At 36.9% G+C, this 12,904-nt stretch overlaps 1 protein-coding gene across 1 annotated transcript; it reads right to left on the bottom strand.

Moving 5' to 3' along the window:
* Positions 1–4,959: 4,959 nt before the first annotated feature.
* Positions 4,960–11,597, bottom strand: th2 (tyrosine hydroxylase 2). Its single transcript, XM_087785729.1, has 12 exons — positions 11,318–11,597; positions 10,062–10,230; positions 9,908–9,996; positions 9,765–9,832; positions 9,645–9,695; positions 9,029–9,174; positions 7,474–7,609; positions 7,331–7,400; positions 7,206–7,262; positions 7,020–7,115; positions 6,823–6,956; positions 4,960–5,232 (listed from the first exon to the last, which is right to left on the bottom strand). The coding sequence occupies exons 1-12, from the start codon at positions 11,555–11,557 to the stop codon at positions 5,067–5,069; spliced, it is 1,422 nt and encodes a 473-aa protein (XP_087641855.1). The 5' UTR covers positions 11,558–11,597; the 3' UTR covers positions 4,960–5,066.
* Between the last annotated feature and the right edge of the window lie 1,307 nt (positions 11,598–12,904).

Genomic DNA, 12,904 nt, shown 5'->3' with positions numbered 1-12,904 from the left:
AAATAACAAATTGTAAATTTTTATGTTTACTTGATCCTTCGAGGGGACAAAAAAAACTCTCAAAAATGTTCTTAAGTCAAATTTAGAGTATATAAATGAAATAAATCCAAAATGAAATTGTTTCTAGATGATCTTTAACCCTATGAATACCACATAAATCACTTATTTTCCTTAAGTTTCATGGCTAACATTTGTCATCTCTGCTTTCTATAATACCTTCGATTAATGTATATCTATCTCGATGATAGTCTTGATGCTCTAGCGGGCCACATAACATGACTAGGTGGTCAGTTTAAAAATGATGTATCAATTATTGATATTTACAACAAGTATATGGACACTTTAGAACTTGCATCTCAACATTGCCTATGATGTACCATCCCTCGCAACAACCTTACTAGTAATGCTTACCTGTACAAGAACTCATGTTAAGCTTTGCCGCCCAGCCATCCAATCACAGCTGTCGATCACTGTTGACATGGAAACATAGACTTTAAATACGGTAAATTAATGACCAGGCTGTCACTAAATGGAGCAATGTGTCAATTGCAAGAAGGTAGTAAACACAAAATGACTTTGCCACCTGTGGAAGGTTCAGTACAGTAGATGCACACGTTTTACCAACATATTGAAACGACTGGATGGTAATATTTCTATTAAATATACACTTTTTTTTCTAATGTTCTTCAAATAAAAACACGAATATATGTATATGTATAACATCCTGTATTGCTGAATATTATGTTTCTCCAAATAAGGAAAATAATGTCCATTTAGAGCAGGTCCAGTTCCCGGACGGGCCCTCGGTGTGTGTTTTAAACCAGCGTAATCAAAAGGATCCGAGTCATTTCAGGTCGGTATGAAAATAAAGTAAGGTAAGAAGGAAGTCTAATAATCAGGGGAGCACACACGGAGTTCGTGTTTCAGAACGTGTGGTGCCCTAAACAAGTACTCATTGTGCTGTCACCCGAGCGAGACTGCCGTCTACATTTCAAGGAAGTCTGCTCATCGGCTTTAAGGTGATGAGGTTGCATTTTTTTTTTTTTTTACAACTGAGGAACGTTGGACTAAATGTCTAGTTTTAGAGTTCTACCTAACAATTCAATGCATTTAAAGTTTTTTTCTTGTACCTTTTTGAATGATATGCATCGTTGGCTCTGTCCCGGGGCTTCCTCCTTAACTATAGTCTGGATGAATGAGAGTTGAGCCTTAAGGAGAAAATTCCTCGCAAATGGTTAACGCAAAGTTCTTATTGGGATCACAAATCAGTTGTTAAAGATAACGATATCTGCCTTATGGCTCAGCTCTTTCTTCACCTGTAGATACTGATGGTCTTTCTCACTCAAGAACAAAAGCCCTATGTACTTGGACTACATGACTCGGGGCACAAACGACTTGCAAACCTGGAGACTCTTTTTCAAACCCCCCCTTTCTTTTTTAAAGACTGCTTTAGACCTTGGCTCCTGCAGGTGTTTTAAGTGATTTTGCTAAATTGTTGGTTTTTAATAACCAGAACATATAAATAGAATGGAGTGGTATGTAAAACGTAGTAGAGGTGGTAGTAGTAGTAAAGTAGAGGGTTTTTATCTTGAAAATATGCTTTTATTTTGAAAGTATGGTATAGTACAAATGGCATAATTGAAATAAATAACCGTCATAAAATGCCAGATGCTATTTCTATGTTAGAGCTTTTCAGAAACATCAAAATTATCCATATCTTTGTTTTTTTTTAATTATTTCCTTTGACATTTTTTAATAATTCCATAGCAATTTTAAACCGAACCTAAACCTCCTAATTAAAATCACCTCCATCTGATCCAAGGAGCGAAAACAAGCGCAGCCTCCATCTTAATGAATGATTTTGGTGAAGCTCTTAGAAGTCTTGTTATTTTCACACCAGAGCTTCAACCTCATATAATTCTTGGACGCGGCCGTCTAACCACTGTCCACAAAGCCAAACACGCCGCTGCTTCTCTCCACTGTGGCTTCGGGTTCTTCTGGATCTGCTGTCGTAACACAGACTGCTCAACGTCAGCTGGCATTTCCATCTGTGCACTTGCTCGAAGGTCCAAACCAACCTCAGACAGCGGGGCTCTTCTGAAAACTGGAGTCTCTCTCGGGGGAGTCGAGGAAACCGGACTCAAGGATGCCATCTGATGGCCGAGCGGCCAGACGCACCCTTTTTTTCATCTTTTTTCTTTCCCCCGGGGTCACAACCTGACCTTTCTCTTCTACCTTTGATTCCACCTGACTTAAGCAGCAGCACACACGGCTTGATCTCCAGTGATTCCTAATCAACCCGTGAAATGGATGAAGGGGAGATCAGACAGCCTTAATATCCTCACCAAGTTCCTTCTAATCTGCTTTTCGCGTAATTCTTCCGCAGCCAAGTTTAAGCCCAAGATCAGCAACAGCGGAGCGGAATAGAAGTAATGAGGTGCCTGATATGAAGGGAAACAAAGGGAGAGATTAAAATCTGTTTAAGCCCGGCGTTTGCTTTAATCTCAAAGCAAGTATGTTGCCACAGTCTTTCCCAGACCTGAAGTCGGAAGGATGAGTGAATGGAATCTATCTGGAAGTTTCTAAACATTGATGCACAACTTTTGCTTTATTTGATGCAAAGATTGTTTTTATCAATGGATGTAAAGATTTGTCCAGAACTAAACTCCAGCAATTATTTTGTACATGTTTGTGCAACAGCTCAACAAAAATCTTCATATTTACTCCAGTGGTTAAGATAAAGTATGATCTGTAGTGTAGTAATGTGTTGATGAGGCTTCATGATACAGTTGATGAGGTGTCATGATACAGTGTTTTTGATTTTAAAGACCACTAGATGTCACTCTCTGGTTGAAAATGATGTCAGGTTTCGTTGATTAGTTCAGATCCAAAGATTATAAAACAGAGAGTGACATCTAGTGGCCTTTAAAATTAAGACACTTTATCATGATGCATCATCAGCTGTTTCATGAAGCTTCATCAACACACCACTATCTGTAATATGTATGATGCAACGAATGCGTGATTTTATACTGCTTTAAAAACTTATATTAACTAGTGATGTGTGGATGAGGCTTCATGAAACAGCTGATGAGGTATCATGATACAGTGTCTTCATTTTTAAAGACCACTAGATGTCACTTTTTTTCTTTATAAACGTGACTCTAATCTACTAATACAATAAAGCCTGGCATTATTTTCAAACTGAGAGTGACATCTAGTGGTCTTTCGAAATTAAGACACTGTATCATTAAACCTCATCGAAACATCACTACTGTTAGCATCAGATTTAGTTTTTTTTAACACTACAATGGCCTCCTTCCCTTTTGAGAACGATGTCCAAGTTAGGACAGTGACAAACAATCACTGCTATTGGTAAAAAAGGGGAACTTGCATCGCTTTTTTTTCTCATTCACACTCAACAAGGGTTGTTGGAGCAGAAATATGTTTTATTGTGTGGGTTTTTTTGTATTTTTTTTGTGTATTTAATTTGGTGTTGAATCAAAAGTATTCGAAATTGCCTGTGCAATGCACCGAAAATATAATCTAAATTGGCACAGGACATGTCATAAATTACTGTCTTAATTAGTAGTAATTTAGTTTTAAGTTTTAAAATGTCAAACACTTACTAATAGCGTTTTAGTTGTAATAAACAAATACTACATGTTTTAGTGTACCAATTATAAATCAAGTCATTCAATACATTATATTTTTGATTCTCTCTTTTGAACCAAAAAAGTGTAAAAGTAGGTTTTGAAAGCAAAAGTGTTACTGATAACTGAACTAGGATTACTTGGTGTGCTGCTCTTCAGGTGTTCCTTCATGGGGGGGGGAGTCAGAAGAAAGGGGGTTGGACTTTTGTATGGAAGATAAATTCGGCTCAAGGTCGTCTAACCCTGCCTTTTAAATTTTGATGAAATATACTCTGAATCCTTCACTTTAAGCTGAAGCTCCACTGTTATGTTTACGATGCATCCGAGAGCCGCCGAGCCAACGGGCCAAAGGTTCGAAACGCTCTACAGCTTCTCACCTATCGAGATGAAACACCAAAAAGCAGAGGTTTTTTAACTTTCTTAAAGCCAGGAATTGTCCCACATCTGGATTCTATTCATGTCAGCTTGACCGTGTCACTCCAAAAAATTCACACTTTGACGCTTTCGATCGCCCCCGAAAAACGTCAAACCCTCGCAACTTGGCTTTAGGTTGTGTTGTAACACTTTAGTCAAAACCATCGTCAGCCGAGGAAACGCTTGTTTTCGGTCGCCGTGGAAATGCCGTACCAACTTGAGTACAGTCGGATTACCTTTTATTTTTTATCTATGACTTCCTGCTTTAGTTTAGGAGAGAGTTTTTGTGGATTCATAATGAGATGCAAAATGTTCCCGACTTGGCTTGTATTTGTGCGTATCTGTCTTATGTTCTTGTCAAGTAGTAGATCACCCCTTTTTTTTTTTTTTGGACACCGATTTCTTTCCTGCCAAGCAACAAAAAAAAAAAAAAATAAAAGGCTGGATTTAGTGTAGAGTGGAATTATGTGTCGGAAACAGAAGGTGGCCAATCAGATCGCAGCGTTTGCCAGCGTCAGAGTCCATGCCACTGATGTGTTTCGCAGATGCCGATGATTTGTCTTTGTTTAATGGCTGCAGATTAAAAAGAAAAAAAACGTTGGTCTTTTGTCAAAACTTAGGCAAGGAGACGCACAAGAACAAGCATCTGTCATCTGTGCTGCGGTGCACGGCGAGGTCCCGCTGACCTGGCCCCCGCTGTGTGGATGTGGCTCCGGCCTTGACCAGCAGCGAGAGGTCCATCCATCAACCGTTGATAATCAGCTCCTTCTGCGTCAGAACACATGCAGGTCGGTGGCTTCCAAGTATTCTCCGCAAAAAAAAGGGGAAGAAGTAGCTTATAACCGTGTAAGAAACTTTCATCGTGAAAATATAGGTTTATTTTTACAGAAGACTTTCAGATTATAAACATAATTCTCCAGCGAACCCGTCGAACCGGCTGTGGTTTATTATCCTTGGTGGTGTTTTTTTTTGTTTTTTTTCTTGGTGTGAAATGATCTTCTAGGAGGAGCTTATCTTCTCCAGAGCCGACTGCAGGATCTTCAGGTCCTCCCTGGTTTGGCTCAGAGCGCTCTGGATCTTGCTGGGTTGGTCCAGGACCTCCACGCTGCAGGTGAAGGGGTCGTAACGCACGGTGAAGGGACGCCGGATGGTCGCCGAGTACTTCCTGGAGGGAAGAAACGAAAAACCGTTCAGATGGATCAGAGGTGGATTATGACGGCGCCTCAGGGGCCACTCTTATGCCATGATGGGAAATCTAAGAACAATATTTAACAAATGATAATTAAGAAAATTAAGTTATTTGATTAATAAAAAACTGAATATCAATCATTAAAGGACTGTGGACAATATTATACAGTTTTAAATAAGATTTATTAACAGTTTAACAAGTTATTTTAGGAGTTTAACTAGTAATGAACTAAATCAATAAACTATAAATGTTGGTAAATGATCAGTTTTATAGTTTTAACTCTGACCTACTCTAAATACTGTCACGACCCCTCATCCAAGTCCTATTATGTGGCCTGCCGGATGGTCTGCTCAAAGTAGAATAATGTTAATTTTGTGACATTTAAAGATGATTTAGATAAGATGGGGAACTCACTATTGATGTATACAAGTGTATTGAGACTTCTAATGAAAGTAAAACTGATGTCAGAGTAAAGATATCTTTAAGGAAAGGATAAACCACGAAGGTGCTTTGTATAAATTGAAACTACCAAAAATGCAAAAAGACGACATCATCTCAGAGTCTTACTTCCTGTTACAGAAAGTTTGGTAAATATACATTATGTGCAGCCTGTGACTTGCATTGTAAAAATATATAAATAATAAATAATATTGTGATGTTCTTAAAAGAGGCCAAAATAAATAATAATTGGTAATACAAGGATAACGACATATTTCCACAGAGTTTTATAGGTTTTATTTGCTTATTTAGGAAGCTGAATAAGTCCTTTTATGTTAAATGTAAAATAAGCTGTAGAATATCATAAATGCTATACTTGCTAGCTTAGCTATTTGCTAACAGTGCTAGTCTCACTTGAAAAAATCAATACTGCTATATATCTCAATATTTTTTCCATGATACTTTATTCAATCGATATTTGACTGCACTGTATAGACATTTTTATTTAATTTTTGGCTTATGTGTTACCTTATTATAGTTCAATACACAGTGTGTAAAATAATTATTTTATATAATATATATCATATTTATTTAATAAATATTTTCAATTTTTATTTACATATATATATCCCTGTCTTTTTCATTTTTGGGTCGCAACTAAACTTCCTGCCGCTAGATGGCAGCAGTCATTACATGCTCCACAGCTAAAGGAACAATGAAATCCTGGGAGATGCCTGAGGACGAGAGGATACAGTTGCCTCTAGCAGCTTTTAAAGCTGAAGTTTGGACATATTTTGGTTTAAAAACAAATGAAATCAGTTACGACTTCGTCAAGAGTCATGTGGTCTGTAAATACTGCAACACCAGAGTCAAGTACTCGGACAATACTACAAATATATAATTGATCCTACAGTTTTGTAATATATCGTGATACGTATTCTTGCCGATACACACCCCTACTTTCCACCCTGTACTACTTTGTATAGTTTGGTTATATAGACTTGGAAAATAAATTGTAAGGTGGAAATGAATGACCCTACATGATCCTTTAGCTTTAGCATATCCTAATAATATACAGTATATATATTTTTTATTCATCCATGTATTTTTAATTGACTGTTTTAATACCTTAACTTGATCTTTGCGTCTTCAAAGCTTTCAGACACGAAGTAGACGGGCTGGTAGGTCTGGTCCTGGTACGGCTGGACCGCCGTCTCCTCCGGGTTGAAGGGTTTGTACTGCGGTTCATTGGACAGAGCGTACTGAGAGAGAGACACGAGGGTCAGTGAACCTTCACGAGAGCCGAGGATCTTCCAACGACTCACCACAAGTTCACCGTAAGACGAGAGGAGTCCTGCCCCGTAAGCTTTCACTGCACCGTTTTGTCTGCAGAGGCCAAACTCCACCGTGAACCAGTATAACTGTGAAAGAATTCAGAATATAGTGTTGGTGTTATTACACTCTATCGACACTAGATGCCGCCAGATTCAAGGCGGTGTGTCGTGACCTACCGTTGACAGCTTCTCTATATCTTCATTGGACGCTCCAAGAGAGGCCAGTCCAATCTCCTGAAGGACGACCAGATCAGTGAGTATGAAAGTTAAGATAAGATAAAAAGATTCTTTAAGAGACTTGCCTGTGAGAACTGAGCGAATTCTTTATCGGCCAGCATCGGGATGTGACCAATAAGTTCATGGCAGCAGTCTCTGTCAAAGTAGGAAGTCATGAGTCGGGGGGGTTAGAGAAGAGAAGAGTTGAAAAAGCAAGTTGATGACTCACGGTTCAGGAGAGTGCATGGGTGCAGAGGAGTGACGGATGTACTGTGTGCACTGGAACACCCTGAAGGCCAAACTGGCGAGGAAGTCTCTGGCTGACAGCAGGCCGGCTACTGGACGGAGCTGGAAGCCAGTTTTCTCTGAAACGAGAGCCACACTTTCACACATGGTCCAACTAGAACAACCTCTGGCAAGCTTCTCCGACATCCATCATTGGTCTCCGTCTCCCTAAAAGCTTCTGGAGATAATGCCGCGTGGAATCCGACACCACTTATTTTGCAGCAGGACGCCAAACTGTGTGACACGAGCGAGTAAATCAGAATGTCGTGTTTGAAAAGTGGATCACAGGAATCCGTGGACATTCTCCGAAACGCTTTAATATTTGTCTCTGAACTTTCAATATAGATTTTTTTGGCCGATTGCGTTTGTGTTTTAATAGCTCAAAACAAAAATACACAATAATATACAATAATTACAATTTCAATTTTGCTTTAATATTTTTTTATTTCAATGATCCATTACGTTTTTTTTGTTAGTTTGAATCGATTTTTGTCAATGTTTCCTTTAATTAGTTTCTATTCTTTTAAACGTTTAATTGTCTTGAATAAAATCAATTTTACAAAAGGTTTGCGCTGCACTAATAGATTTGACCGCTAGATGCCAGCAAATCGAAGATGTTGTCCTTCAACTACACTTGCCGTTTGGCTTCTACATTTTTTTTTAACATTATCATGAATATATGCTCTACATTTTAAAGATTAACACGTCATTTTCTGGTCACAGGCTATTTTATTTTTTTTAGCTTTTAGAAAACATGCATTTCATTACTTTAGGCTACGGTCCGAATATACGTTTTACATGAAGAATGTTTTGGTAACATAAACACTTTCTTTAATGTTAAAAGAAAGCGTTAACAATTAGAAGTAAACTAAGGAAGACATTTCCGCCATTAATACTGATCAATATTTTAATACTACTAACACATCGAATCGTACAAAACCATTTATTTATTTTATTTCAAGACATATTTAGAGACTCTTATTTAATTTGTGCTTAATTCAGCGTTTTAAAGTGGCAATAAGTACGATTTTAAAACGTGTTTTTATTAAGATTTCATGTAATATTAGCTATGTATAGATAGATACTATAGATAAATACTATAGATGGATAGATGGATGGAAAGATACTATAGATACTAAAGATAGATACTATAGAAACGGAAATAACACAAAGAAAGGATACAAAGATTAAGATGGAATATTATGCCCTTCACTATGTAACTGTTTGTGGACGATCCACTCTGAGAATCTTTTAGGGTCTTTATCTTGATTTGTAAACTAATTTCAACCCAGTATGTGAGGACGGGGATCCTGTAACATTGCAGTTACGCCCTTTCTGACACTAGAGGGAGCCAGAAACGATATTTTGCAATCCTACAAATTGCTTATTTAACCGCCTCTCATCCTTTATCGCTAGTCTTACCACGTCCAGCTTGTTTTATTTACTGACAAATTCTGTCTGGACGAGGCCGTTTTTTCAATAATATATCTCTGTCTCACCTTTAAGGAAAGCGGAAACCTCCCGGAGCTGTGGGATGCGATCCTCCCCGTAGCCACATTCCCTCTCCAGCTTCTGCAGGCCCTCCAGGAACTGTCGACAGGCGAGGACGGTGTGGACGCTTCGCAGCTTTTGGTAAACCGCTCTCCTATAAACACAGCGTACGATTAACAGCATCCCGTCTCTATACCAGGGGTGAGCAATTACAATTCTTCAAGGGGCCACATTCAATTCTGTAAATGTTGTTAGGGGCCGTCAAGCAAAAAGAAAGATGAAAAAATCCCTAACAAAAAAGGACATTCGTCATTAGGCCGTGACATTTATTAAGCTAAATAAGTTGCAATTTTATTCTTGTATAGATGAGTTTTTTTTCAAAACATTTCTTCAATTAACTTAAAAAAAATGTTTTGAGGGATTAATATGTACTCGAAAAATACACACAAAAAGGAGGGAAGTGTTATGTGAAAACGTCAATTAATAATAAATATAAAATACATTTTTTAATGCATTAGAACCATTTGTACATGATACCTTGACACTATGAGGGCCGCATAAATAAAGTCAAGGACTTTGCCCAGGTCTGCTCTATACTGACGTCCATGGGTTGTTGTGTCTTACCAGGTGGCTACTTCCTCCGCCGTGTACTCCACCGTCGGTAAGGGATCACCGCTGCAGGAAAAACATGTATATATGAATCACACGGTTGATCAAATGTGTGATTTTTTAAAGTTGACTCACTGGTTGTATTTGAACGCCAGCTCCGAGATGAAAGCCCGTCTCTTCCTGTATTCCATGTCACAGTAACCCTAAACAAATCAATGCATGGTGAGCTTTAAATAAAGGGACTTAATCATATGTTGTGACGCAAAGAAATGACCTACAGGATGAAGCTCATCCATCTCTGGGTTGAATTTGGTTATCAACATGTTGCATTTGTTCAGATCCTTTATCTGTCGAGGAAACCAGGGAACTGAAAAAAAAGGGACCAATTAGAGCCTTTGTTACATGTAATTACACCTGATAAATTGGACCTACTTTTGTCTTCGTGGATGCAGCGCACTTCGTCCACCACTCGCTTCAGCGAGTTGATGAACACTTCCAGGTCCGTGTTGTTGACCTCGCATCTCATGTAGAACTCCAACTCCGAGAGGCTGTTCTTGGACTTCTGTCTGCTCTCGATGTGAATGAGTTTGGCCTCGAACGTCTGCAGGAGAACAAACGTTGATGTTCGTGACAAACTGGTGGAGAAGCCATTGAAAGTAATGGAAATGATAATAATAATTTCCTCTCTCTTTGCGCTTGATGGATCTACTGACTCTTTCAAGAAACATCTTAAGACGTTTTTATTTGTTCAGGCTTTTCCTTGATTTTCTGGAACTCCTGTTGTGTTATCAGTTTTATCTTGATCTTTAAAATATATACTTTATTGAATATTGTTTTGATTGTTTAAGCGCTTTGTGACCCTGGTCTGGAAAAGCGCTATATAAATAAAAATTACTTACTTACTTACTTGTTATTTATGATGAATTTAAAAACAAATATTTGAGTATAAATATTTGATTCATTTTTATTGTTAATTGTTGTTCATTGTATTTAATTGATTCCATTATGTATCTAGAAATACACATACATCTTATCATATATACTGTATATATATATATATATATATATATATATATATATATATATATATATACATATACTGTATTTACTTTTTACATACACATGTTGAAACAGGATTGATAAATACTATATTAGATTCATCAATCGATAAATTTAGATTCATTTTACTGTTGAAAAAAATATAAAATACGTTATAATTAGTATAGTATGTTTCAGATATTGCGTCTAAAAATGTGCTATAAATTTAACAAATGTTGCTTTTTTGTACAGGAATTAAAACAAACATACATACATAATGAATTAATAATTAATAATAAATAATTTAGACTTAGATTGTATCATCTTGTTCTTTCTCTTTATTTCTCTTTGTTTTACTCTTACTTATTTTATTTTGATTTATTTTTTTTATGAAAAATTGCTGTATTTGCTGTGGCTATTGGAAAAAAAAAAAATTCCCGAAGGAAATTTCCTGAGGGATCAATAAAGTTCTACCTTACCTTACCTTACCTTACAATTATAAAAAAAATAAAAATAAAAGTTTTACAATAATCGATTTTAATTGGTAGATCATTACCACGTGATCATTTATCTGCGCCATGTTAAAAACATCACCAGATTAGATTCTAAAGTTCTTTTATTTTTTTGCACCTGATAAAAGTTTCTCTCACCTCGAATATCTTTCCTGTTTTGAAGAATCCCGCGTGTTTCTCGTGGCCGAGCGCGAACAGGACGTTGAGGACCACCCTGCCGTCCTTCTCCTCGAACACTGGCCCCTGATGGTCTCCGAACCTGGAGGGTCCCGGGGAGCCCGAGGAGCCGCTGCCTCTCTCCCGCCGGGCGTCGTCGATCAGGCTCCGCTTCCTCCCCGCGGGGGCGGCGGGCGTCGAGACTCCGGTGTCCGTCTTCATGAGGAGGCTGTGGCTGGAAGAGCTGCGAGGGTCGCCTTTAAATACCTGCAGCAGGTGAGAGACGCACGTCCGTCCCTGCGTCACCCGCCTTATCTCGAGGGCCACAAATAGATGCAGGGAAATAGAATTGTTATGAGATTAAAAACGATTGAATAACAAATCCAGACACGAAATATACCACTAACTCGTTTTTTATGTGATGAATAAATGATTTTTAATCCATTTATTTAAATAAATATTCCTTAAGAAACCTTAAAAAAAATATCTGAGAGTACAATATGGATCCTTTAAAAAATAAATATGTTTATTTATTCTTAGTTATGCACTCTGATGATTTCCAATGGCAAAGAAAAAGTTCACTTTTAAATATTCTTAAATATATACTGTGTTTACTTAAAGGGCATTTAGTTCATGAAGCTAAAAAATAAGGACTTAATTGATATTTAAAAGTCTTGAATCAATTTTTACAAAATGAAAATAATAAAATAAATTAGAGTAAATTCATGGATGGAAGTGGTACCGGACAACAGGTCTACACTCTATTTTGTTAAGAAAAAAAAGGTTCAAAATAGCTAATGAGAGTCAAAGAAAGTTTTTAATTATCTATTCAAGTCATGTTTATTTTATTTTTAAAATGAAAAATTAGTTAAAATTTCACCCACACCCATTTAATAAATGTGTTGTTTATTGAGTTATTTTCTATTTAGTTTGATATTTCGAGTTGGTCTTAAATTGAATTTCAAGTGGTATTAAAAAGAAGTCTTAACTTTACTTACCTTAAGCTGTAAGAACCCTGTTTATAGTATAACCAGTAAACTAAGGAAAGTTTAATTATGTGTAAATTATTCAAAATGAATACTCTTACGCTACATTTAAATATTCTACGTTTTAAGTATAAACTACCATTGTACTTTTTATACGTGTAGTAATCTAGCAATTAATTGTACTTTCATGACATTTGTAGTCAATCGAGTCGTTTGCAGATCATGAAAATTAAAATAAAACGCATAAAATACAAAATATTACCATATTTAAATAAACATAATGGTAACATTTTTCAAGACGCATTGATTCGTTCTCCCCGAAGATGTATTGTCCCTAAAAATAACTTTTGAGCATTTTTATTGAATTGATCATCATTGTTTCCCCAAACAAATATTAATACATGATGTCTGATGTTGTCAGTATTACCCATGTTGACAAGTAAGTACTGCATTTTAACACACATTCATCATGTTATATTTGTTGTATTTCTTTTTTTTTCATTTGTAAACCACCTGTCCAAAGTAAAGTATGAAAATCTGATCAATTTATTTACAAACACATATCTTTATTCGTATCAGAAAC

The sequence above is a fragment of the Callionymus lyra genome, chromosome 3 (assembly GCF_982586985.1).
Source record: "Callionymus lyra chromosome 3, fCalLyr1.hap1.1, whole genome shotgun sequence".
In the NCBI taxonomy this organism is placed as follows: domain Eukaryota; kingdom Metazoa; phylum Chordata; class Actinopteri; order Syngnathiformes; family Callionymidae; genus Callionymus; species Callionymus lyra.
This window is presented reverse-complemented; position numbering and strand designations above follow the sequence as displayed.